At 40.5% G+C, this 26,748-nt stretch overlaps 2 protein-coding genes across 3 annotated transcripts; both read left to right on the top strand.

Moving 5' to 3' along the window:
* The first annotated feature begins 11 nt into the window (after nucleotides 1–11).
* Nucleotides 12–18,342, top strand: LOC102689069 (high affinity cGMP-specific 3',5'-cyclic phosphodiesterase 9A). 2 transcript variants are annotated; one of them, XM_015358289.2, is made up of 15 exons: nucleotides 12–263; nucleotides 6,237–6,438; nucleotides 6,550–6,699; nucleotides 7,117–7,168; nucleotides 8,226–8,328; nucleotides 8,420–8,562; nucleotides 8,820–8,879; nucleotides 11,908–12,085; nucleotides 12,765–12,887; nucleotides 13,376–13,468; nucleotides 13,658–13,725; nucleotides 14,415–14,517; nucleotides 14,978–15,082; nucleotides 16,075–16,221; nucleotides 16,763–18,342. In XM_015358289.2, exons 2-15 carry the CDS (start codon nucleotides 6,426–6,428, stop codon nucleotides 17,006–17,008), a joined length of 1,584 nt encoding a protein of 527 aa, XP_015213775.2. In that variant the 5' UTR covers nucleotides 12–263; nucleotides 6,237–6,425; the 3' UTR covers nucleotides 17,009–18,342. The 2 variants fall into 2 exon arrangements, with proteins under 2 accessions (XP_015213775.2, XP_015213774.2); XM_015358288.2 differs by lacking the exon at nucleotides 6,237–6,438.
* Nucleotides 18,343–20,275: 1,933 nt separating this feature from the next.
* On the top strand, nucleotides 20,276–26,481 carry tsn (translin). The gene is made up of 6 exons (XM_006636246.3): nucleotides 20,276–20,476; nucleotides 20,963–21,056; nucleotides 21,198–21,294; nucleotides 21,708–21,823; nucleotides 22,170–22,249; nucleotides 24,329–26,481. The coding sequence occupies exons 1-6, from the start codon at nucleotides 20,411–20,413 to the stop codon at nucleotides 24,563–24,565; spliced, it is 690 nt and encodes a 229-aa protein (XP_006636309.1). The 5' UTR covers nucleotides 20,276–20,410; the 3' UTR covers nucleotides 24,566–26,481.
* Nucleotides 26,482–26,748: the final 267 nt, after the last annotated feature.

A 26,748-nucleotide genomic window follows, 5' to 3' on the forward strand; every position in this document is an offset into this window, starting at 1 on the left:
AGATCTTTTCATTGAAAAGAAAACTGCAGAAGATGCAGACTGTGTTTTGGAAACAGAGAGAGAGAGAGAGGACAGAGGTGTCCCTCGTTTAAACGTGATGCTTGAAGTCTTCAACAGCAGTTCGCAGTGGAACCGGAGAGCGAATGATTCCCACCCGCAAAGCTGTTTTCTTCAAATGGCAGCAAAAATCATTTATTTCACGGTGAACGGGAGAGCAGAGCAGGCTGAGTTCCGAGAAGACTGTCCTGCACAAGATGTGAAAGGTACAGTAAGTGCATGAGACTCGTCTACGGCGAAACGAACTGTTCCCACACAGCATTTTAAAGCGATTAGTTAAAAATATGTTTGATTTACTTGACAAGCCAACGGCTACAGCAACTGAAAAATGCGTTGCCTAATTTTTTTGCTTGTTTATTTTAACACGATATATATATATTTTTTTTAAAAGTGTTAACTTTTAATACATATTTTGGCTCTCTCATGATTTCTTAACTTTCATCACGTTGACGTGATCACGAGCTTTTAATTGTAATGGAGTTTTGGTATTTTAAAGATATTTAATAAAAGCAATATTTGATGAACATATAGATCTTAAAAAGTTGAGAAAATGGGGCTAATACGTGGATGTACTGACATATTCTCTAAAGCAGTTCTGTCTTCTCGGGTTTTTCCCGTTTAATTGAATATTACCGGATATAAACACAATTTCACCAGTGTTGCGAATTGCGAATAGTTTTGCAAATGTATCATTCTCTACTACAGCAGTACACATTATTAATTTTTAGAGATCATCCATTACAGATAGTGGAAGTCTGATAGAGTAGCTAAAAGCGAAATATAAGAAGAAAACTGGAAGGAAGCGATTGGAAACACCTGAAGCAGAATTTAGAGGCCACTGAATCTACACAATATAGACTACTCAACCAGTGGGAGGGTATAGCACAGTGGCCAGACACTGGGTACCTGCTTGAGTATCATTTGTATGTTAAATATCTTATCTGGACACGAAATTTTCTTGAGCTCTGGAACACAAGTTAACGTTACTGTTGGTTTACAAAAATAAATAATTTATAAACTTTGTTCCAAATTACAGTGTCAACCCCATAAACAAAACCCAGCAACGGGCAATTAACCTGAATTCGAAATCAAACCATGTTTTCTGCATGGTACGGGCTTACCTCAAGCCAAACTAAACAATGTATCGATTAAAATATCCAGTGAAGCAGCACAGGATTCTACAGTGGGGGACTACTGAACAGAATGGCCTTTATGGGTTTTTAAAAGATTTTAAAGTATGGAAATTACTTTAGGCCTTTTTGCTTTTTTCCTTTTAAGACGCTTTAGGTAAAATTTGCCTATTGTCAGGTTCAATCAAACTGTAAAAAATATTGACTTGTGAAAAATCATATTTCTGTCAATATGGATGCTAAGAAAAAACATCAATATCTGAATTTTTAAAATGAAATCCCTTCTCAGATTGCTTTTCCCTTTTAAACAGAGACACAGGTGTTTTTGACAGAGAGGTATTTAATTGAAGAGCATAAGGAGAGAAGCAACATATGGTATCCTGAGCTTTTAGACTCAACCTTTTTTCTTCCACATAAAGAGAAATATGGTGGGAGGAAACAACATTTTTGGGCATATCTAGGCACAAACCCAGTACTGAAAAATGTTTTACAGATGCAACAGAGAGTGTGATCTCAAATGTGCTGACAATATTTGCACCTTATTTAAAAATAACTCTCATGACCGAAGCCAATATTGTCAAAGCTCTGTGTTAGTCACTCTTTCTCCTTCCCAGCAACCTTTTCAAAGTCTGATATATGTGATCTCCTGTGATGGGCATAGTTAATACTATAAAGGAACAAGTAACGGTCTATTTCATCCTAAAAAGCAAAGAGACACAATGTTTCATCTTCTTCGAGTGTTACTACTATAGTAGTTAACACTTCTCTTCCTGTGATCTATTGTTGATAAGATGACTAATTTTAACAACCCCAGAAAGAACATTCAGTTATGATGACCCACTGCCCTCAGGTTTCTCAAGAGTTTAGTCAATTGCAACATCTGCCTTACATTAATAGAAATAAACCTCTTCTGCTAAAGAGCTTTCAGTGAGACGCAGAAGTCTAAAAAGAATCTCTATGCTTAACAATACGTTAAGATGGGGGAGATGAACACAGGAGGACATGCAGTCAGGCTGGTTCAGTGTGGCCCAGAGCCCAGCTAAGACTGCTTGACAAAGACTGTGAACCAGCTGATTTGCAAGGTTATTTATCCTAAACTGTAACTTTAAGTGGTCAGAGCGCAGCTTGATATGCCCCTTTTATTGGTTATGTGACAGTGGTCGAGGGTGTTATAGCCTCTGGTCGCCGTGGTGAAATTTTGGCAAAACTTTCCCGAGATTGCAGGCCCCCATAAAGATCAATGCGGCATCGGGCTTCAAACTTTCGTGTTTGTGTTTATCACGCTGTACAGTTCACCAAGCGCCGCCTCAGCATTTGCTTGTGGTTGGATGTAAACAGCGGTTAGAACAGAGCTAAATTCCCTAGGTAGATGGGCCGGCATTTTACCATGAGAAACCTGTGAGAGAACAAATCTTTAACAAGATGAAAGACCATATGAGAAAGCAAGGAGGCAACATAAAACCGCAAAGCATTTGACTTTGAAGAAGCAAGATTTCAGGGTCTGAACAGATTTTGTTTTTCACTAAGACAGAAACTGTGTTCAGGGAGGTGAAACAAAGAGAAAGGTTGTCACGCCTATTGTTGAAAACATAGTGGAGTACACATCTGCTTTTTTTCCACAGGCAAGGCTGGCCTTTGTATAATAGAGACATCAATTAATGCAACAAAATAACGAGGTGTTTTGCACTGTGGGGTGTTATCTAGAGCCACAAGAGCTTAATAATTGGGCTGGAGTTCCTACTCCAGCAGGATAATTAACCCAAGTCTTCTGCAAGGTCTTCAAAGACATTTCTGAAAAAAGATTTGAGTTATGGATTGGCCACTTAACTGTACATCCCCAGGGCTGCTGTTACAAAGATGCCTAACACATCCTCAGAAAGATGCGAAGAACTGGTATAAAACACAAGGAAGACCACCAGTGGTCCAGGAAGCAAAGAGTGTGGACAGCTTCCCAAATACTTCTGTCCTAGCATGGATTTATCGTCTCTCTATTTTATTTGTTTTCAGCACATTTTGTAGTGTTTTGTTGTGACATTAAATCTTTTGTATCTTTCAGCTGCAACACTGAAATTTAGAGAAACCACTTTTTTGTGTTTAGTCTCAGTTTTAATGTAATTTGTAAAAAGGCTTTAGTTTGCGACGGTACTCTCTTGTTGTAAAATCTAAGAATAGCTCTGCTAAAATGGCACATCGTGTGCTGAAATTCCTAGGACATGTAGCTTGTGCTGAAAAACATATTTGTGTTCACAGGTCTGGATGAATACATTCAACCCATACATACATGAAAGTATGAATGTTACCTATTTGCTGTTGAGTGTTCCTGTCAAACACAGCAGTACCTGCCTTTTGATAGCAATTATTGGACGCGCTATGTATAGCTTCTCAATATGATCCATGTGAACAGCATTGTCTGGAGTTTGCCCAAGAAGGTTTGAATGCAGGTTGTAGAAAGAATCCTTTTATTTACCATAGCACAGCTGTTAGGATGGAAGGGAGTAGTGTAAAAATGGCTGTGTTTATTCTAAGGTTCTTATCTTCCTTTCTGAACATTATTCTATTTCAATCTTTCTGAATTGTCCCTGCTGTGTTTTTACGTGGCACTAATTGATGGAAAATTCAATAAAAGCACATTATTTTTTCTTGGTCCACCTGAACAATCTGTCATACATTTTTTATAAAAGAGACTTTTTTTTTTCATGTCCTAGTATACCCACAAAGAAGTGATGCAGATGAAGTGGGAAGGCCAGTCAACTGGCAACAGATTTTTTTACTGTCTTTCATTTTGCCAGTTTTCAGCATTCAGAGGCGGTTTAAACTGGTCGAATACTTGTTTTCTATATTCACATTGTTCTGCCATTTGGAATATAAAAAGGTACTTCCCCATTCAAAAGTAATGAACCCTTTAAATACCTACTGTAAAAGGAAGGAAACATTTTCCCGTCGCTTCCATTAAAATGTTAGGATTAACATCATGACAAATGTGAAAATAACAATAATATGCCTACACATTTTTAATCTTTAGTATTTTATTAAAAACTGCAATATGATGATTGTATAATGATTCAGAGCTATGAACTCAATATTTCTTTGCACTGATTCTCACTTACAGTATATGCTTTGTTGTAAAGGATTTAAAAACTTATGCAGTCGTGAAATTTCCATTTTTATTTTATCTACATTATTTACTTTTTTTCTGTTTGTTTTGCTTTGAATGTTTGGTGCAGGTTGTGAACAAAACAGCTATCATTTGCTACTTCAAAGTGTCACCCTTTAAAGCAATGTGGAGCTGTGAAAGGATCTGAATTTATTTGCAAAGCACCGTAGAAATAGATATACAGTATATCTAGATGTAGACATTAAAGCTGGAAATACAGGGTTATAAGATGGGACTCTTATACCCCAGCCCTTCTTCTACCTTCACCTGGAGGGACAAACAGTATAATGTCCCCAGTGTCCTCAGTCTGTCCCCAGTGTCCTCTGCCTGTTTCCAGCATTTGACACTCTGACATTATTGACACCCTGCTTTAAGTAGGAAGAAACCCCCGAACTCCATTAGGGACATGATGCTGCCCTAAAATATTCTTCTTGAAGCCTTTGCCAGCTCTAGGGTTTAAGGCATTTTCTTTTGTTCTCCATACTCATATTTCTTAATCAGTAAAGGTCTTAGTAATTTGGCAGGTGAAATACTAGTGGCTGTAATGAATTAATTCGGTGTGGTTAAGCTCATTATGAGCTAGCCTGGAAACCAAGCGATCCCCAGGAGGGCTCTGTTGTGAATAGAAGGAAATGTCAGGGCAGGACTGGATATCAGAAAAGGTAGCTACCAACTGCATTTATCCTCTGTTATTGCCAATAGGCTGTTTATCAGTTTCCTGCTTTAAAAACCTAATGAGTTCATATAAGTTCATATCGCTAACCTCTTTACCTTTACAAATATTTCATCATGAATCATTCTCTGACATGAAGATGAAACTAGGAAGCATATATCTCAATTGACTTTAAATGTTTAATACTACACTCAAATGCAGTAATACTTTATACACCAGGACTAATACAGTATATACAGTCTCCTCTTAATGAATCATAGCAGTATAAAATTGAATTTTCACTAAAATTCACTAAAAACAATGTGACTAATAAGTGCAATTCCTCAGTATTTAAAAAAAAAGTAAATTCAGTTCTACTCTCCCGAGCCAATCAAACAAATTGATAGCGTTGACCCTCTTTATTTTGAGAGAACATCCTATCACCCTGGCTTTGACTTTAGTGACTGGAGTCTGAAGTTGAATCAAAACCAAAGAACTTTTTGTTGAAGAAAAGAAGGCAATTTTCATGCTTGTTTTTTTTAACCAAAATCTTTATTCAGAACCACAGCACAGAAATTAGGCACACCAAAATCAACAATCTGAAATATACTGAAGAATAAAGCAAAAGACAGTTGTAGACTAGGTCAGATGTAAACCTTTCAACAGCACCAAGACCAGAAAGGTCAGATTAGAATTTTATAAATAAAATCACATGAAGAAGGGACCATCGTTTCCTAATTAATTAAGACCAGAACTCCAGATATTTCAAGAGGGTGACCCAGTAGCTGCAGTATTTTTCCATCTTGTAGTGAAGTGCATTTTCTTAGAGCCCCGTCTTCCCGTGGCCGACATCACCCAAAAGCTTTCAGCGAAAGCGTGTTGTTGAAGCAGGTACCCAGAGTATCCAACAAGCTACCCAGCCATGATGTTGAAGGTGATACTCTGGCTTCTGTCAAGAAACAACTGGGCGAGATCCTGGAATCAAATAACAACAAACAGGCCTGATGGGCCAAATGACATCCTCCTGTGTGCAGCGCTGCTTGTGGTCTAATATCATTATCTTTTCAGAGCATTGTGTGAGCAAGAATGGAAGAAACTGGTAAATGAACAGTGCACAGTGCAGGGTTTATAGAGAGCAGACGATGTGGACCATGCATCTCTGTAGGGACAGAATGAACAGGAGTGTCTCAGATGTAGCATACAATGGAAAGACGACAACATGGGTGCTATCTGTTCTGCGCAGAGCTGTTGGCTGGACTACACCCTGGCCAGTTGTGAGACAGTTCATCTTGTCACCACGTCTGTGGGAGGTCAGAGCAGACCAGAATACCCAGAGAAAATATCCATGGATACAGAACTCCACACAGAAGGTGCCCCCGGCTCAATCACTCAAACCTACAGTCCCAAGAGCTGAGGCAGCAGTGCCTAACCCATGCAACCACATGGTATCTTTAGTCTCATTATGATTATTACTTTTGATTATGTGATGTTTTTTGTTTATGACACCATTTCCCAATGTGGGATCTTTCTGCTTTTCGTTTCTTATTCGCTTCCAGACTTATTCCGAGCAGCAGCTGAAGCAGGACCTTATGACATCCTGAAGCTGTACAACACCAAAGGGAACATCATCAACATCTCCCCCGGCCTGGAGCCCAACACCCCCCAGAGCTGCTACAAGCTGGAAGTAGTGGCTGCCGATTGTAACAGTGAGCCTGTGATTTCTTCCAGGGCAGAAACAAGAGGAAGCTGTGTAGACTGAAAAACAGAGCACAGTGAAGCCTGGGCAGCTGTCATGAAATGTTAACATCAGAACATTATCACAAGACTTGTGGCACACATTATGTAAAGAAACCATGTCAGCGTAGTATTATATAGTATATATAATCAGGAGGTTATGGAAATATTTAATGTAATGTCAGATTATACCTTATACCATCTGATTGTGTGCAACAATAAAGGCTGTGATTATTTGGCACTTGATGTATATTGTTCAATGATTTATTAATTTAAGCAGTCCTACATATCTCTGTGCTCTGACACCAATAAAGAGCTTAAATGCTCTTACAACAATCAAGTTCTACAGCCTTTGCCTTCTATAAAATTCACAGGTGTTAATGTTACAGGTGCAGACCTTGCTACAGTTCTGGGATTTGATCTTTCTTCTATGGAAAAAAGGTACGCTCACCGTTTCAGTGAAAACGTATCTCACTCAAGGTACGAGCAGTGCCTGCGGCGGTCCTTTATCTGATCAGCCACATTATCGCTTCCTGAAGGTGTAGTGGTAGCTGAAATGCTCTAGGAAAGGAAGCACAATCAAAGTGAAATTGAAAACAAGCCAGATTTTCGTGCAGGAAGCCTTTTCATCAGGTAGCCAGCAGCTGTGAGTGGAGCCTCGGAGGAAGCTGTGTGCCACCGGTTTTACAGTCTGTTCCAGATGACGACAGCAGAGCTTTTGTCAGGAGCTCCTAATGACTGCTACTCTGAAGAGCGAGGCACTTGAACCAAGGCAATAAAGGCATCGTTATCCTTCAGTGGCTAATTATTGAGAAATATCCCTTTAGAAACTTGTTTGTGCCTTTGGACCCTTAATGGCCTGTGTTTCTCATTGTTGTCAGGTAGATTGCAGATGTATTGCAGAATTACCTTACCTTTTGTCAGAGACTGAGCAAGACACGAACGCATCCCAGTGCAGTGTGTTCATGTAACAGAAGATACATTCACCGTCTTTTACAATGTTTTATTTCTCTTTCAACGTCATCCCTTCTATGTGAATGTTCTTGCTTGGTCTTCATTCTGAAAAATATTTTTCATTCACATTCAGCATTAGAAAAGTGGATGAGGTGCCATTTAGGCCATTATTCAACCTCTACCTCTCATACACACACAAATTGCTCTCACACTCTCTATTTTACCTCTCACATACACACAAAATGCTCTCACATTCACTAGTTTTACATCGCACATATACCTAACACACTCCTTCACAATGTGAATGTGAGAGGCAAAACTAGTGAGTGTGAGAGCATTGTGTGTGTGTGAGAGGTAAAGTTGGAATAATGGCCTAAACAGCACCTCATAAAAGCGAGTAACCTGAGACCTTCCCCCTCCCCTCACATAGCCTTGCATTCTGCCTGTTTTGTCAAAGTAATTTCAACCAGACAAAGAGAATCGCTGCGTCTTCAGCTGTTACATATCAGACCACACAAATTAATTATTTAATTACTGATCCCAGGTTACAGAGCCTGGAAAAGAAGATCCTGGTGGAGGCTGGCGAGACTCCCTCCGTTGTGCTTGAAATGAAGAGCCAAGTAGAATCTTTCCGGGAGAAGCTTGAGGTGGGGAGACGGAAGGGAAGCGAGACCACGTGTCTGTCCTGCACGGTCTGTCCCTGTCCGCCCAGTAACAAAGCTGCGAATCTCCCCCCAGAGTGTGGAGCACCTGAGCTGGCTGGGGCTTTTCAAGGAGCTGTCGGAGGGGACACACAAGCCCTCGCCGTTTTACCACAAGAGAGCGCTGCGCAAGACCAGAGAGGAGTGTGAGCGCGTCAGAGAAACGTTCCTGCAGATGAGGCAAGTGCACCGCTACTGCATCCGAGGAGCCGCACCTCCGGCAGTCAGAAATAAGCAGATCGTATCCTATAAAACCCACACTCGTATAATCTGGAATGAGTCCACAGTGCAATCAATTATAAAAACATCCTAATCGGACATATCGAGTAGGTCCTGCGGGAGTGGATGTATTTTGTTCCTTATCTGAATTATTCTTTGGGTGCTCAGTTTGTACTTTATCCTGCATAGACAGAATTGTAACTGGAGTTTTTCTACAGCTCTCTGGAGGTCACAGAGGAGGTAAAACAATACCTCAAGACTCCTACCTTTGATAACTGGTAAGCCCTTTTACATCTTTTGTACTTCTCTGTTCTATACAATCAGAAGGCTTACTGAGTCTCCTTGTCCTTAACTTGCTTTATCTATTGTCTGCTCTTCCACCAGAGTCACTTGTTGTGTTTCAGGCCAGTGTCAGTGATCTGCTTTCTGACGTTTTAAAAGATAAACTGGGCTCTTGAGTTGAGCTACTGCTTGTTCCAGGTGCCAGTGTTGACGTTGTTGTTTCCTCTCAGACAGAGGTACTTCCTGTTTGCACCAATCAATACATTGTCAAGAGGACTCTGTTTCTTTTACAAATCTTTCTGGGAACTTGATGAACAAAACAACATAAGAAACTGGAGATAGTGCACATGCAGACCCTTCACGTGTGCTCTGATGTCCCAGAAAATCTGACAAGAGACATGGATAAGCCCGTCTTGTGTTGGGCATGTTAGTTTCTTTTTATACTTCCAGGTAGAAATCAGCTTCATCGACAGCTGATCTTCTGAAGGCACTCCTACACATCTCCTTTGGCTCTGTCCCAGGTTATGGGACACTATGAGAGGAAATTCTGGGGTAGGAATATTTTTGCGGTATTCAATGGTTTTGGGAAGAATATAGCCCCAGATCATGAGCTAGCACTCTGGTTCTTCAGAGTCATCTCTCAGACTAACAAGGAAAGAACAACCAGCACAGAACAGAGGTGGCCAAAAAATAATTTAAAAAAATGGAAATCAGTCATTGTGCCCTTTTTCAAGAGCTGGCTCAGTGGGATGATCTCCTCTATTACAATTGAGAGGATTTATTCTACAGGACAGTTGCTGTGGAACGATTCCTTAGGAACTGGCATCCCTTCCTTGAATATTTTTAGAAAGACTGAGTTTTGTACACATCCCTGATTGTTCTACACACCCAAAGTGCCTGTGATTGATGTTACCATGGATTTCAGCTCGTTTCGTGTTTCTATAAAAAAATCTGCAGAAAGGTATAAGCAAGTTTGAACTGTTTTTGGTTGGACTTATCTGTTGGTTTTTCTTTGACTTCATTTTATTAGGTGTTTCTTTGTATTCTGTGTTGTTTTTTATGTTCCTCAGTTTTTAGTATTTCGTTTTTTTGTTATGCCATGCCCGCAGATGAAAAACAGGGTGCGGCAAGTGTGTAATTACCAGAGTCGGTTCAGAGGCAAAGTTTTAATGAGTTTATTGAGCAATAAATGGATTAATAGAGGAAATACCTTGTTTCAGATGGCCCTGACGAGCTCCTTCCAGGTGTGGAATGTGGTGCAGGTGCACTGGAGCTCATCAGGGCATCACAGTCTTGTTATACTTTTCAGAACTTCTCACAATACAATTAAAAAAAAAGAAATTGGCATCATCTGCAGGGACCTCATTAAGCTGAGTAAGAAAAGCAGGTATTTGATGAGTGTCACGCCTGCACATCACGTATTCAGTCATGTTTTCTTTCACACCGTTGCTGGGCTGGCTCTGAAATGTGTGTTATTGAACCTTCTTATGATATTATGAAGCCTGAGGATCACTGAGTATACGCTGATTGATATCCCTGTATACTCTGCTGGGGAAAATACTTCAGTTAAACAGTTTCTTTCAGGTGTAATACAGCTCCGACACATAAAGCAGTCTAATTAATTGCCGCTTCTCCGTTTTTCTTGAAAGCGCGGCTCCCAGAGATGAGAAGTTAAAAGCACTGTGGTGAGAGAGCAGATGGAGCTCTTGAGCCATTGTTAGAAGGTGCTGTGGTTTCCAGGACGGCTCTATGGAGTGGAACTGGAGGCTGCACCTGTTGCATTCATGTGAAACTCAGGCAGAGCTCGTTAACTCCAAACGCCAGGCCTAGGAAATGCATTACAAGTCCAGGGCTAATTTATGCTTTTGATCTGATTTCTGCTGTTGTGTAAGTGGAAGGATTGATGTTGATTCATCGCAACTGTTTCCAAGCTCAACAGTTAAATATCACAGAAAATAAATAGGTTTAAAGAGACGGGCTAAATCACTATTTAAGAACAAGATAGTGGTTTTGTAATTAGTTACTCTTTTTCCATCTTTGTGTATACTTCAAAGAATTAATATCTACCAAGCAAGTAAAGTGAGCAGGGCTCAAGAAAACCTAGAGTATATTAACATTTTGAAAGAGCTTGCAGCTGGTGACACAATGAGGGTCCCTTTATATCTTTTATATCAGACTTGTTGCATAATCCTTTTGTGAGATGCTGGAACATCCTTCAGTTGCGTTGTAACACTCACTGGTGAGTGTTACAACATGTGAGTTTAGGGACTGATCGAAGTGATAGATTAATAAGCAATCTCCACAGAGATAGTGTTCTCGGGCAACAGGCGTTCTTCGGTTTCCCTCTCTCCCTTCTCCTGTTTGCCATTTTATGAAAGCTCCTTGCACAAGGCCTCTGCCAATCGGACTCTTGCCTGGTTTTGGGCTTTTTGGCCAAATGGCCTTCTTTTGTCTGTGATCTTTCTTTTGCTCTTATTATTTTCTGACAGTATACGTCTGAAAGGTGTAAAGAGTGGAGTTCTTCCGTGCTGCCTCAAGGCAGCTCTCAGGAAGAGCTGCTGTTTCCCCGTGGTGCCATAAGAGCAAGAGTTGAGTTTCAATTTTTAGCAAGTCAGATCAAAGCAAGAAAATGTACTGAGCCTAAGTATTCTGTCTTCCAAAAATCCCACATCGGACAAAAAACAAACACCAAAATAAAACCTAGGCTCCATCTGAGCTACTGACTAAATGTTTTAACAAAGTCTCTAACTGTCATACTGAGTGGCTTAACTGCTCACCTGCTTCAAAACATTTAGCCTCTCACAAAACTCAGTTCCAGGCCCACCCCGTGCTTCCATACAGCAGACTGACCAGCACAGAGAACCTCCGCTTCCTGGTTTTGGAAATTTCACCCGACCAGTTGTCTTCCAGCGTCGGGTCAGCTGACTGTGAGCGGCAGCTCATTCCCCCCAGAGGTTTCTGGGGAATGTAGTCCAGACAGGGCTGCTCTGTCTCACACTGTGTCTGTGGTTAATGTGGTTACAGGCAATGGGAAGATGCAGAAATCATGGTGCTGCTGCGAGTGATGTACACCGACCTGGACTTTATGACCAAGTTCAATATTGAACTGGAAGTGCTGCAAGAGTTCCTGTACGAGGTCTACCGGCGCTACAACAATATCCCTTTCCACAACTTCAAGCACTGCTTTTGTGTAACTCAGATGGTAAGGCGTTTCGACATTTTAAAGTTCTTATCAGCGGGCCGAAATGGGAAATTAAAAAACCTACAGAGATTATTATTATTGTATTCTAATAAATGTTGGGTTTGTTAGGTCTAACTCTAACTAACACTAAGCCATTCTAAAATCTTTTTTTTTCCTTGTCTGACAGCCTTGTCACTTGTTAAAATGGATGTTCCATCCAGACAGTACGTGGCTTGTGGCAGGCTGGGACGAGCTGCCCTGCCACGATGATCAGTTCGATACCATGGTTTCTGTCAGGAGCAGCCAGATGAGATCCTTGGATCAATTCGCTACTGAGAAACCAAATGAGCTCTATGGGCTGAATGGCCTCCTGTTGTTTATACCTTTCTCATGCTCTTACAGTGTCACAGACCCATGTATACATGTTGAGGTGTCAAGAACAAGATAGCAGTTTTAAGTGGTCTTCTACCTGCTAATGACAGTTCTACTGTATGTGTCTGAGCCATGTTAAGGTAGTACCTGATTTATAATTGAAATTCCGGTTGAATTCCTCTTACCTTCGACAAAGCATGCACACTTAGATACAAATCTGTCTTTGTACTAAGACCTGAAGAACTGTAGGGAACTAATCAAACACAGTGTCCCATTGAACAGGCCTTTGGAATACAAATCTGATGTTGTTCTCTCTGCTCACTTCCAGATGTATGGTTTAATATGGCTGACTGATCTTAGGAGCAAATTTGATGACATCGACCTCTTGACTATGATGACATCTGCTGTCTGTCATGATTTAGACCATACTGGCTACAACAATGCTTATCAGGCAGGTGTTTCAAGAACAAAAACACACAGGAGACAATTCTCGCTTCTCTGTAAGACTGAGCAATGCTAAAGAGCACATGCCTTATGATGAACTTCTCATTCTCAGTCTGCCATGCACAGACTTTCAGATAAAGGAAAGACATTTTCACTGGCATGTATATCTGAGAACCTTTACATTTGTTCAGTGAAGGGCGTGATGCTACTTCCAAAGCTTTTGCCTTCTATAGTACCTCACACATCAAATGTCTTCATTTTCACTGCTACGGAAAACCAAGTTAATTCTTTTTTCAGAGTAAATACATACAGTATGTTGCACCTTTTTATAAATCACTGATGTAGGAATTACATATGAAAAATATACCATTCCCTCCTGCAGGATTATATTTGAGGAGCCTGATCAAACAGTACTGAATCTCCAGTTTTAAAACACCACTCTTTTTTATTAATCTTACAGTGCCGACATAAAATTGTCCTTTTTTTTTCTTTTAGATCAATGCACGTACAGAACTGGCACTGAGATATAATGACATTTCACCATTAGAGAATCATCATTGTGCAGTGGCTTTTGAAATCCTTGAAAAGGTTTGTAAATGGATGGAAATTGTCATTTCCATATACTGTATGACATATAATGAAAGCTTTATATTAGAAGCCGTACAATGACAGAGGAAAACCATAGAATAAATGTTCATACTGTATGAAGACTTAAGAAATGTAAAATAACTGCGTTTACTTTTTTTGTCCTTGTATATTTAATTTTTGTCTTCACAGACGGAAAACAATATTTTTAGAAATCTTTCAACAGAACAATACAAAAGGATAAGAGAAGGAATGATCAAGTAAGGCTTCCTAATGAATGACCTCCTGCTAACTGCTTAATTCTGCTTAATTCTCTCTGGTTCAAGCTTCTTCGACATGTTCGTGCCACCCCAGCCACTGGAAATGGTGTTTCAGCCATTCCACTCACAGCATTGGACCCAGTGCTGTACTGGGATGGGCACGGAGAATGACAGGTGTTGAGATCACAGCAGCCTCTCTAATGCATGAGGAATAATAGCACCCAAGTACTTAGTGTATTGAGAGCTTAGTCACATTGAGACTTGGCTCGACCAGCTTGGCTCAGGGCTGGACACTGGCTGTAGGACGAGGAGGCTGGGACCCCCTGCAGAGAGAGGGGTGACCAAGGGGCAGCTGCACAGGAGGAGCAGGGGTGGAGGAGAGACAGAAGACAAATGTGCAGGAGAGATGGGGGCTTACCTATTTATATTTTTTAATATGAAAAGATATCAGGAATGATTACAAGTTATGGCAGCCAAGATGAGGTTGAATTTGACTGCTGTCATCTCGCCTGAACTTTGGTTGTAAACTCCATGTTAAAAAACACTTTTCGACTTATACTGTATTTATCATGGATCTTTGAATGCATCCATGCAATATCAGTGCCGAAACAGCTAGGGGGTGTGTTTCATTGTAAGACCCATGCGTTCTTATGAGAGAGTGATCCAGGAGTTCCTGATTTCCATTCCAGGTGCATACTTGCTACAGACATGGCAAGACACAACGAGATCCTGAACAAGTTCAAGTCCATCCTGCCAGCATTTGACTTCACTAACAAGGACCACAAAGACGTTGTGAGTAATGTGACTGAGTTTCCTGCAAATGCAAATGTCATCTTATTTATTTTTGCTGTGGTTTTGGACAAAACGGACAAAATTAGTTTTAAGAGGACACATGGAGACAGAAATCCACAACTTTGACCAGGTAAGGCTTTGGTGAGAAATGTCCTAGCCTGAAAGAATGCAGAAATTAAGGTGAAATATGTGGTGTGCCTGCAGATATTTAATACAAATGTGTCATTGGTCTAATTATAGCCTAGATTAGATGAAAACTTTAACCCATCAAGCAATTGTCAATGTCAGATCTAGCACTAGGTGACGGGACAAAGGCCTTCAGTCAAGCACAATCAAAGGTTTGTACAAGTCTGATGTAATCTGAGCGAAGAGCTCAGACCTTGTTGAAATCACAGGCACAGTGATGCTGGATGTGCACTATTGGGTCAGCCCTGCTCACGTATTTGGTGTTGACTTGCAGCTGATGATGATCATGATCAAAGTCAGCGATATCTCTAACGAAGCTCGGCCCATGGACGTCGCAGAGCCGTGGTTGGACTGCCTACTGCAGGAGTTCTTTAACCAGGTAAGCCCGAATAAGTGACCTGCACTGGTCAGAGCCCTGTTGCGTGAGAATCAAATGATATGTTCCTGCTGGAACCCTGCACACTATGTTCAGCCCTATTCTCAATAGAGGAACCTGTTGTTAGAAGTTACAGTGGAATCAGTAGGAACCCAGCACCATAATTAAAGAGTGAGACAGACATCTTTCTTTACTTGTATTTACTACTTTTTCTGCGAGTACTAATGGTCCAAAATAGCATTATTTAGACTATATTTTTGCGCCTATTGAAATCCTACAACCACTTACAGTATTTTTTTCTGGCGGTTCTGTTTCCTGCTAAATCTGTAAAGCACTCTGTGGCAAAGTGCTGCAATGGGCGCAATACCAAAAAAAATGACAGATTGTTTTCACTGTCTCATTCAGTACAGTGCCCCCCTGTCAAGCAAACATGCTTCGGAGTGTCAGCTGTTTCTTTGTCCAGTGTCCAGTCCATCACTTGCATAATGAAAGTGTGTGATTTCAACAAACAAGATTTTCACAACACCCACCAGAAAATGGAAAAGAGACAAATAATAGTGTTTGGTAGCTTGGTCTTGTGCTTAATTGCACAGTTTAACATAAATGCTCATGCAGTAGATGTCTGGCAGGAAAACAGGACAATCACCCTTGCTTCACTGTGCTTGATACAGCATTGAAGAGTTCTCCTTCTAACAATATAACTTCTGTTTGTGGTGCATGTATCAGCAAAAGAACAACATACATTTCTATTTTGGTTAGAAAAAAGGTTGCTTTGTGGTTTTATTTTGACTACTATAATGAGATCAAGATCACTACTACTAAGAATAGGAAAAACTCCTAAGATCAAATAATTTTTTAATCATCTGACTGTGTCCAAAACAGACAACACATTAGATGGTTAGCTAACCTTTTTCACGCAATATTTTCTCCAAACAAGGCTGGTAAGCACTTTCTGGCTTACAGAACATGTGACTCCAGACATATTACTGTTTCAGAGCGACATGGAAAAGCTGGAAGGTCTCCCTGTAACCCCATTTATGGATAGAGACAAGGTGACCAAGCCTTCCTCGCAGACCGGCTTCATCCGCTTTGTCTTGCTACCTCTATTTATAGAGCTTGCAAACCTCTTTCCCAGCCTGGAGGTAAGGAGAACCATCTCTTGCATTTACTTCTCCAGCACAAGGCCCTGTGTTTAGTGTTTACAGATGTACTTTTACACATTGCCAAATACTGTGACTTACAGCCTCTTTTTTACTACCTTTCCTGTGGATGCTGCAAGACAAGAGTAACGCCAAACAATTACTACCCCTGTGCAAATGCTGAAATGATTGCACACAATGGTGCCATTTTCTGTAGCCCACCTGGATCAAAGCATTAAGACAAGTACAGTATATACAATCATGCTATATGACACATTGAAATTATGTACCTTTAAAATGAATTAAAAACTACAAGGCAAAAAAAACATACAAGAGCTTCCTAATGATGCTCTCTGATAAACATTTTGCCTGCAAATGCAAATAGCAAATCGGAATATTACAATGTGTGCAGATGTTTTGATGGAGCGTTTTTTAACTTAATCGTCCTGACAGTGTCTTACTGTGGCACTCAAAATAAATTGCCCTCCTCAGTAATCGGTTCTACTCTCTGTCCCACTGCTGCTTCCTTGCCCCTTGTCCTTAGCAACACATCATTGACCCTGTGCGGAAGGCGCTGGATTACTACACCGAGATGGAGAAGGCGCTGGAGAAGGAGAAGCAGAACCGAGCCCAGGGCGACCAGCCTGGAAAGGTCCAGGTAGCGAACACAGACAGACCCAGGGAGCCAGCTGCCCCATCTGACCCAAAAACTCCAGCCAATGGAAACCTCTCCAGGCCTGCAGGCCCTCTGAAACCCCCAGCCTCCACGGTTCCCTATGTCAAGAAGTGAAGGACCATCCTGGGACCCATAACCATACTGTGTGAACTCATGTTTATAATGTTTCTTTATTAGCCCTATACAATTTCTTGCATTAGGAATTCGTCTTTTCGCATACCCCAGCTTTTCTCCATGGAGACACAGACACACAGACAGGGAGAAGCTTGGGGTCAGAGCGCAGGGTCAGCCATTGTACAGCGCCCCTGGAGCAGTTAGGGTTAAGGGCCTTGCTCAGGGGCCCAATGGAGTAGGATTCCTCTGCCGGCCGCAGGATTTGAACCGGCAACCTTCCAGTCACAGGCGCAGATCCTTAGCCACAGAGCCACCGCTCCGCGCTAATGGAGGGATGTCATTTGGACATCCCTCCATTTTCTATCTGCTTTTATCCAATACAGCATCATGGGGGGAGACAGAGCCTATAATGGCAAGCAATGGGCACAATGCAGGGAACACCATTGATGCTAGTCCATCACAGGACACACACAGACACCAACACACACAGTCCCACCAGGGAGCCAATTTCACCCAGAAGACAGCTAACCCACAGTGTGTCTTTGGACTGTGGGAGGAACCCAGAGCACCTAGAGGAAGCTCAGGCAAACACGAGAACATACAAACTGGACACAGAGTGCACCTCAGGACTTCAACCCAGGGCCCCAGCCCGGTGAGGCAGTAGAGCCAACCACTGCGCCACCTGGCTGCCCTTAGGTGGGACATTTAGAACTGAAAGAAAGGGCGATGAGAAGTGTCAGCTGACTGACAGGGGACTCGGTAGTAACACAGTGAGAAGTAAACAATGATGGTCGAAAGTGGTAAAAGCCAGGCAGCCCCTCAGTGATGTCTCTCAGCGGGTGGCTTGTATGTGGACGGTGCAGGCTGGGGATTCACCCACACAAAGCCTTCACTCCAATTGGTTCCTGCCAATACAAATCCCATCAATGGTGTCCATGCCACTGCGCTACAGTCCAATGCTGTTGATTTGTACCAGGAAGGCTGTCCAGCCCACTGCACAGTTAAACATCTGTCTGATGCGCCAGTTTACCTAGATTTGACAAGTGTAGAAACAGCAATTTCATTATGTCAGTGCCAGGGGGCTCCATTTTGTGCAGTGTGTTTCAAATTGCAGAATTTCTCTGTTCCACTCATAGGCTTTCCACTATCCGGTTGCCCTTTACACTTTGCTGTTACTGTAAATAAAAAGCTCAACTACAGTTAGAGGGTAAGATGAAACAACAGGCCAAATTGATGAAAATATCTCCCTGGATGCAAAATGTGTGAAATAGTTTCTAGATGCATCATCTAAAAAAATCTGAGACCCCTGGGTACTGAATCTTAAATGAAAAATAAATTGGTATCAGTAACATGGCATTAGCTTGCAAGAAAAGACCAGAATGAGTCTCTTCTTGGTACAGACAAAGTGTACATCTAATATTTTCTATTAAAGAGAGGTTATCAGTGTTTAGAATAAGAAAATTAGGTACTATTTTAATTATCTGAATTTTAACTTCTGTTAAAATTGAATCAGTTTCAGATTCTTCATCTCCAGGTGTCATTCCAAAACAACGTTTCTGCAGTAAAAAAAGTATAATAATGTCTAAATGAACACTAAAAATGTTAAGAATTTTTATATATTTGTCATTTTTTAACATTCTGTAAATGTATTTTGTACCATTTGTTTTGTGTATTGTAATGTTTTTAAGGTAGTCATTTACATGTTACATTTAAGAACAACAGTAAATGTTTTTTTTTTACTTTAACATACAGAAATGGGTACATTAAATACTCCAAGAAATAAATACTTTTTGTTTGTTTTTTTAAAACAAGTCATTTCTTTCAGGGTTAAGAATTTATCCATCAAGCTCTCGTGGAATAGCTGTTCCTGATATTTGACATATCCACATATACAAGATAAAAAGAAACAGCTGCCTTTAAAGACAAAAAAGGTTAGAACAGCAGGGACAGAACCCAAATAACAAATTGTACCAAAAATTAGTTTGAATGCAGTTCATAATAATGTGAGGGTTGAATCTTATCAATTGTTCATTCAGACTGAGCGAAGAGTTTTATTCCTTCTCAACTGGAAGAATAGTTTGCTGAAGGGAACATCCTTGGATAATCGGGAGCCTCCGGGTCAAAGGACGAGGCGACTCCAGCCCCATCCAGGCTCAGCAAACCAAGCTGCAGCACCGAAAGGAAGGGAGGCGTTTGAGTTGTATATGTAGCCAATTTCGTAATGATGGCGATTAAGCACCGATGTGCGAGTTTGATTTGTGGTTGTTATCCCTGCCTGAACGTTTCTCAACTTTCATTCAATACAATAACCTCTTCTACAGTCTCTTATCAGCCACACAACAATAGCAAATCCACCGTGTGTCTGTGGGTTCCATGTGGGGCTCCATTTCCAGCCCTTGTTTATGTGATGTTTGATAACTTATTTTTCGTTTCCCCGAAGTCGAGGCAAGTTAATCGAAAGATGGAAGATATTCCTCAGTAAGTAGGAATCTAGGGGAGAAGAAACTCACTCAAAGCATGTCAACACGATTAGCATTACATCAAATGCAGCAGCTAATTTGTATGTCGGAGACGCCTCGAGTCATTTTCACCAAAAATCTAAAGACACCTCGTAAATGGAAAAGTGTACTGAGGTGCACTGAAGTCTTGAACAAAACTTGTAAGGTGTTGACTCGTAACACAAAGTGAAAACGCAGAACCTGCCTGGTGGTGTATGTACAAACATGCATCTGAAAGTATAATAAAACCACTGGAAGAGGTACTACAATATCCTGCAATACGCTTGGTCATTTTTGGTAATACGACTCAGGCTGTCCCTTCAGCATGCTCCCTCGTTTTCTTGGAAATGAGAGCACAATATAATCCCTACAACCTCGGCCCCCTGTCTGTATTTCACACTGTCGACCTCACCCCGAAGCGACTCTTCATTTAATTCTTTTATCTCATACACACTACTGATGCACTACTGTTGTTGTTGTTGTTGTTTTTTCGTTTTACTATAACATTACTCGTCAGCCCGTTCACACCGTCATGTTTGTAAACAACCCCAAACAAAGACTTGGGGGGTTTTCTTGTGCCTGATCTTATGTGCGAAATAAAAAAATGTTGACCTCAATTCCAATCAGTTATAATTCTGTCGAGTGTTATCACGTTTGTATTTAATTACATATAAAGCGCATCGTTTTCCTATTGCAAAAAAAATATATCTTAAATGCAAATAAACGCCGTCGTTGTAATTTTCCTACAGTATCCGTGACATCATTTGAGGGCGACACGGCGAGAAAGGACCCAGTGGAAGCACGTTGTCAGTCCTTTTTTGTTTGATGGTTGTGCGTTTAGATTTCAGTTTACCTCAGTATTTTTAATCACTTGCTGTACTAGTATTACGATAAGTCGTGAGAAATGTCAGTCACAGAAATGTTCAGCAACATTCAGGAATATCTGAGCGCGGACCAAGATGTGAGAGAGGTACTGAAATTATTCAATGTGTAATACTCTTGGCTAAAGCGTATAATAATTTATGATAATGCTAATGAACAAAAAGAGGTTAATTCCGCACTGGAAAGTAGAAAGTAAAAAAAAATACAACATTTCGGTTGTAGTGCCATCTTCAGGTGTGTGAAAATACGTAGGAGTAACTTCTACTTGTTCATTTGCAGTTCTCACGCCGACCAATACCCCCTTCTGTCTTCATCATAAGATAATACGAATGCCTTAATATATTTTATATAAAATATAGAAATGCTATACCTGTGTGTTAAGATCTTTTATGACAGACAAGATGTTTCTATACTAATTTTGTGTTGGTTTTTTTTTGGGTGGCATTTCAATCAAAACTTATGTTAAATTATGTTAATCCTTTGACTCTCGGGGAACTTTCAACCCCGTTTACGCAAATTAACGTGTTTTACACGGAAAGGCGTGAAAACTGTATTATGCTTGTCTGCTTTTCAGGACATAAGAAAAGTTGTGCAGGTACTAGAGCAAACTGCGAGAGAAATTCTGACCGTACTTCAAAGTGTCCATCAACCCTCAGGCTTCAAGGACAGTAAGTACGGGAGCAGTTTCAGGAATCTGTCCAATAGTGGAATCTTTTGAAGGCCTGTTTAACTTTGAAATATGCATACATTTGTTGTTCTGTGTGTTTACTGAGAAGAATAATTGCCTTTATGTGCTTTATATTTTTTAGTTCCAAGTAAATGTTTAAAGGCTCGGGAACTTTTCTGCACTGTAAGGAATCACCTGGGTGATCTGAAGACCAAGTTTCCAGCTGAGCAGTATTACAGGTGACTGAAAGCACAAGAGCCGTCTTGCAGTTTGCAGCACGCAGGCAGTCTGATCATTTGTTCATCCTCACTGTCCACCATGGACAGTCTTTTTTCACCAAGAACAAATATAAATGTCTGTAATAAATGGGTACAATCATTCTTCCTCACCCTCTTTGCTTCTGTGGCCATCTCTAAGTCTCTTTTCTGCAGGTTGAGTAATATCACTTATTTTGCTGTTTTGTTGTTGGTGAGGATATACGTTATAGAGCCAGTGTTAATTAACAGTGTGAAGATGAGGAAAATAGGAAAGGGAGGGATCAGTTTCATTAGAGCACATTGACTATTGGTATTAAACCTTGTGTAGTTTTATGTTGCCCAGTTTAGTGACGTCTATGTCCTTTGTATAATTTGTGCTCATTCTTTTTTCTCAGGTTCCACGAACACTGGAGGTTTGTGTTGCAGCGTGTAACTTTTCTGGCTGCCTTTGTTGTGTATTTGGAAGGTGAAACTCTAGTGACGAGAGAAGAAGTTGCTGGAATATTAGGCAGTAAGTACAGCTGTGGTATTCTTGTGCGAAATGTGTTTTGTGCTATTGCCTTTGATGGAATTGTTTGTCATATGGTTTTGCTTGTTGTCAAGAACCAGCTAGAACAGTTTGGAAAAAGAGATCACTGTTGTGTCACTGATGTGTCTGGGTATGTACTGCAATTAGCTTCTCAAACCCAAACAAGCTAGATGAGCTGAATAGATCTTTTATTATGTTCACTAAAACGTGTTATTATATTTTAGTCACAACTCCTTCAAAAAAAATGTGGAGCAGAAATGTCAAGAAGTCTATATTCTTAAACGGAATTCCTTCTGCCTCATGTAAAATTTCTTTTTTTTTTCTGCAGTTGAAGTGGACAGAGAGAAAGGCTTTCATCTTGACATTGAAGATTATCTGTCAGGTATATTAACCCTGGCCAGTGAGCTGGTGAGAAACTGTTAGCACTTTGTTCCGTTTCAGCACAACACAAACATGTTTACTTAGCATTTTCTCTGTCAAATCTGTCATTCTAAGAATGCTTTGTGTGGAGAATTTCAAACAAAAATCTGTTAAAAGGTGCAGATAATTATTCTTCTTTTAACATTCGCTTAGGACAGGATAGTACCCAGGGACTGGAGAATTGCAAATGTTGTACATATCCATAAAAAGACATAAAACCTAACCAAAGAATTGTAGACCAATAAGTCTGGCCTTTATTACATGTAATGGAATGGACAAGATTATAAGAACTAGAGGATCATCTGTATCAAAATAACATCCTAGGAAATGGTCAGCTTGGATTTAGAAAACATAGGTATTGCCTAACGTAAGTTTTTGAGAGTTCTTTGAACAAGCAACATCAGTAGTGGATACAGGCAGACCATATGACATGATGTGTTTAGATTTTCTAAAGGCTTGAATAAAAGTTAATCATAAACAATTAATTCTGAAACCGCAGGCAGTAGGCATTCGGGGAAATGTGATTGGATTGAAAAGTAATTTGTGTGTTTGGTTTTAAAAGTAATCGTCGAACAGAAAATGTAGGGTACAGATAAATGGGGAAAGGTGGGGTGATATAATAAGTGGGATCCTACAGGGATCTGAACAAGGGGCACTGCTCCTTAATTTATATCAATAAATCTATTCTGATACTGTTGGTAAAATACTTACGTTTTCAGATGGTACTGTGTTAGGTGGATCAGCAACCACTGATGAGCCAGCAAATGAATTTCAAAAAGGTTTAGATCATATTGATGATAGGGAAAACACCTGGCAGATTACCTTTAATGTAGACAAACTCAGGTTTCTGCATGCAGGTTATAAAAACATGAACTAAATAACAAATGGGAATGACGTTTGGGAGGGTAATACACAAGCCAGTCTCACTCAGCCGTTTCAAAACAATCATCACTGACTTTCGCTATATATATAGCTCTTGCACACTGCTCGTCTCACATGTTTTCACATTCAATGCATGGACTGGATGAGAGGGGTTAATATGAAGTGAAGCTCTATCTTCCCTGAAGCATTTACTTTTGGCAAAGTGCTCTCAGACGTGCACAGCAAACAGAGTGAGAAAAGGCTTGTTGTTTAATTAAAGAAGATTGTTTATGATGTGTGCACCAGGAGCGTACAGGAGCACAGCTGTGCTCTGTAAATCCCACTGAGTGTTAGCTGTGACAATGAAATGTTTTGATGAAAGGACAGAGAATTGTCATTAATATCTGAGTGGTATGTTCTAAAGCTTTGGTGCTTTAGCTTGGGTTAAATGCATCATTTTCCTCGTGTTGGTGCACCAGAAGGTGGCACTACTCCCTCAGAGGCAGAATTTCACACCCAGTGCCTCAGTATGGCAGTGTTGTCCCTTGAATGAGATGTGAAAAACTGAGGTGCTGCCTTTTTGGTCATGATTCAAAAGGTCCTGGCCTCTTTAGTTTAGCCAGACTACATTTTCCCCTTCATTCAATGGGTGCTGCACTTTATCACGTCTCTACATGATCTGCTGTATATCGGGGCACAGAGTGGCTTCCCTCCTAGGTGTAGAGCCGTTTGGGATCTTCTGAGAGAAAAAGTTGCTATAAGAAAACAAGGAAATATAATTATTAGTGTAGTCTGAACTGCAATTCTGAAAAATGAGCCCGTAAAGAATACGATTCTCTTTGAAAATGAAACCTCATTAGATCATCTTTTGATTTGAATATTTCTAGATCCAGAAAAATAATTTGACTCTGAAAGGGTTTAAATATTGTTGCTACGGCATCCACAAGTTTAAAAATAGTTTGGGTAGGGCAGCTGCTTCGGCAGGCGTAGGCTGCAAAGGAACAGGTGAAGATTTATTCTGCGCTGAAAAGAGAAGAAAAGAAACACACACGTTTCAGCTGTGGGGCCTTCTTGCCTTCTTCAGCCTTCGTGTTGCTTTTCTTCTCTTTTCAGCATCTACAAGTTTAGCTGCTTAAGTCCTTCAGACTGGGGTGCTTTTTCAGAAGTCCCTTATTTCTGTCCCCGATGCTCTGTCCTGTCCTGCAGTCTAGGCTGGCGGTGAACAGTGTGACGGCGGGGGACTACACCCGGCCCCTGCGCATCTCCCACTTCATCAACGAGCTCGACTCGGGCTTCCGGCTCCTCAACCTGAAGAACGACCCGCTCCGGAAGCGCTACGACGGCCTGAAGTACGACGTGAAGAAGATCGAGGAGGTCGTGTACGACCTCTCCATCCGGGGGCTGGCCAAGGAGCAGGAGGGCGCGAGCACCGGCGACCAGTGAGGGCCGGGCGAGGGGTGGCACCAGCGCTGGGGGAGAAGGGGCCAGCAGCCAGAGCGCGTCTCTTAGCGTAGTTTGTAGATGAGCAGAAGGGCGGGGGGCCGGAGGTCGAACCTGAGCTCTTCTCTGATCCTGTGGCAGGACTGTGCAGCTGTTCAAGTTGTTTGTAGCTTCGAAGTTCAATATATTTTGTTTTGCTCCATTCATTTCTTGTACAGGTCGTAGTCATTTAACATACCAGTAAGCCTATTTTTATGTCGTATGATGAAGTTTCATTACTGTTCTGTGGCTTAATTGTCTTTTGAGCCGAGATATCTGAACTCTTTATTCTAATGGGATTTGTGAATGATTTGTATTGACCCTGTCAGGCCCCTTGTGCAGCCACGTGCAACTGCTGTAGAATTAACTGCAGAGGAACAACGGTTCTGAACTATTCAGAAAGGAATTGTCCTAAGAGGTTCTTGAAGCAGACTTTGAAGCAGACCGAAAAGTTTTGTGTCAATTAAGTAGTAAGCTTGCATGAAACTCTGCAACAGTGTTGTTAAACAGCCTTTCACATCCTGTGAAAGAATATGCAAATATCCCTTGGCACTTATGTAAAAAGTTTTTAAAACTGATGTGCAAGATAGGTATACAATTTCCTTTCACTAATTTAATTTTAAAATATAATTTTAATTAAATCTCCATCCCCAGTTTCCTCTGTTTTATTTCCATAAAATATTGTAACCCAGATGCTCTCTGTGAGTTAACGGATTTATTTGTGTTCATTTGGAATTATATACTGTATACGTGCCAGTGCCTGATAAATGTTAAATGAGATCATGTGAAGCAAATGTTTAATTTTAGCTTTTTGTTGTTTATTACAATGCTGAAAATGAGGGCCATGAAAGCACTTCTAAAACCATGTCTTATCTTCCCTTGAATGAAGTCTGTACGAAATCGCAATAGGGAAGCCACTCTGTGCATAAATATTCATGAATCTCATCCTTCAAAATGTCCAGTTTGAAGCTTCACATGTGTTACTGATACTTTTACCTCAGAAAAAAAATGTGCCAATAGTTATCAGGATTGTTTGGTACCTTTTTGTAAGCAATGGTGTGGAGAGAAGGTAGTGGTTGTCACAGTGGGTTTGCTGTATCTTTTCTGTTGAGCTGTTTTGTCCCCTTTTGAAGTGGGGAAAAAAAATCATGTTCTTAATACGTTCACCCCACCAGAAGAGTTTTAAGTACATTAAAAAGTGTACTGTAATTGGATTCTGCTGCTGTTTCAAAATTTAGATTTACGGGGATGCATTGATGTAATCATCGAGGGTGAAAATTTCTTTACCAAAAAAGACACATTTCACCATTCATCTTGGATGTTTGGCCATTGCTGGTTTTACTTAGTGTTGCGAAGGGTGTTCAGAAAGTAAAAAAACGTGTTCAAGGTGTGAGCTAATTTTTTGAGGCCAATCATTTTTGTGAAAATCACCTTGGCATTTCATCATAAGTTGTGCTCAAGTTTTGTTAATTAAATGCATGTTGGCTGTGATCAAAATCCTTAAGTACAACAAATAAGCGTTTTGTTTCCGAGAACTACATTTAAAGAAAACTTTAGACAATATCTTTGTTTTTCAGAAAAGATCAATCTTTTTATGCATATGGGGGTTTGGCTCAGGGTGCCATTTTAGATTTTCAGTATTGGAAGAGGAAAGAAAGCATTTTCAAACAAGTACAACCATTTATCTGTACACTATTGCAGATAAATGGTTGCTTTGATTGGTTTGCTTAAGATAATTTTCTTTCAAAGAAACAACGTTCACAACTGCTAGGAATACGTTTATCAGTTAATCTGAGCAATAAGATAAGTTTACTTTTTTGTGAGTGATTTTAGCACCTGCACAGTGTAACAAACATTTAATAAAGAGCTGTTTTGCTGAATCTGTGAGTTATTGTATGAGCAGGGATTGCCCTAAGCATTTGGATGATCTCTTATGGTGTCTTGGAAACCATTACTACATCTTCTTTTGAATTCCTGTTTATATTTCATGATGTTGATAGTGTATTCAGCATTGAATATAGACTTCTGAGACCACATAAGAAATAATCACTACTGTGCTGAAGTAATCGGAGAAACTGCACTAATGAAAATTCCCGTAACCTGCTATGACACCAAGAAGAGACAGCCTAATCTGCAGTGGATTTATG

Source organism: Lepisosteus oculatus, chromosome 12, assembly GCF_040954835.1.
Source record: "Lepisosteus oculatus isolate fLepOcu1 chromosome 12, fLepOcu1.hap2, whole genome shotgun sequence".
In the NCBI taxonomy this organism is placed as follows: Eukaryota; Metazoa; Chordata; class Actinopteri; order Semionotiformes; family Lepisosteidae; genus Lepisosteus; species Lepisosteus oculatus.

What these genes read in the sequence shown, in the direction of transcription:
- LOC102689069 (XM_015358288.2), top strand. Translation starts at nt 98, where the DNA reads ATGCTTGAAGTCTTCAACAGCAGTTCGCAGTGGAACCGGAGAGCGAAT. An exon ending in GCTACAACAATGCTTATCAG is followed by an intron (nt 12,888 to 13,375) that starts GCAGGTGTTTCA and finishes TTTTTCTTTTAG; the next exon opens with ATCAATGCACGTACAGAACT. An exon ending in ACAAGGACCACAAAGACGTT is followed by an intron (nt 14,518 to 14,977) that starts GTGAGTAATGTG and finishes GTTGACTTGCAG; the next exon opens with CTGATGATGATCATGATCAA.
- tsn (XM_006636246.3), top strand. Translation starts at nt 20,411, where the DNA reads ATGTCAGTCACAGAAATGTTCAGCAACATTCAGGAATATCTGAGCGCG. An exon ending in CGGACCAAGATGTGAGAGAG is followed by an intron (nt 20,477 to 20,962) that starts GTACTGAAATTA and finishes TCTGCTTTTCAG; the next exon opens with GACATAAGAAAAGTTGTGCA. An exon ending in TAACCCTGGCCAGTGAGCTG is followed by an intron (nt 22,250 to 24,328) that starts GTGAGAAACTGT and finishes CCTGTCCTGCAG; the next exon opens with TCTAGGCTGGCGGTGAACAG.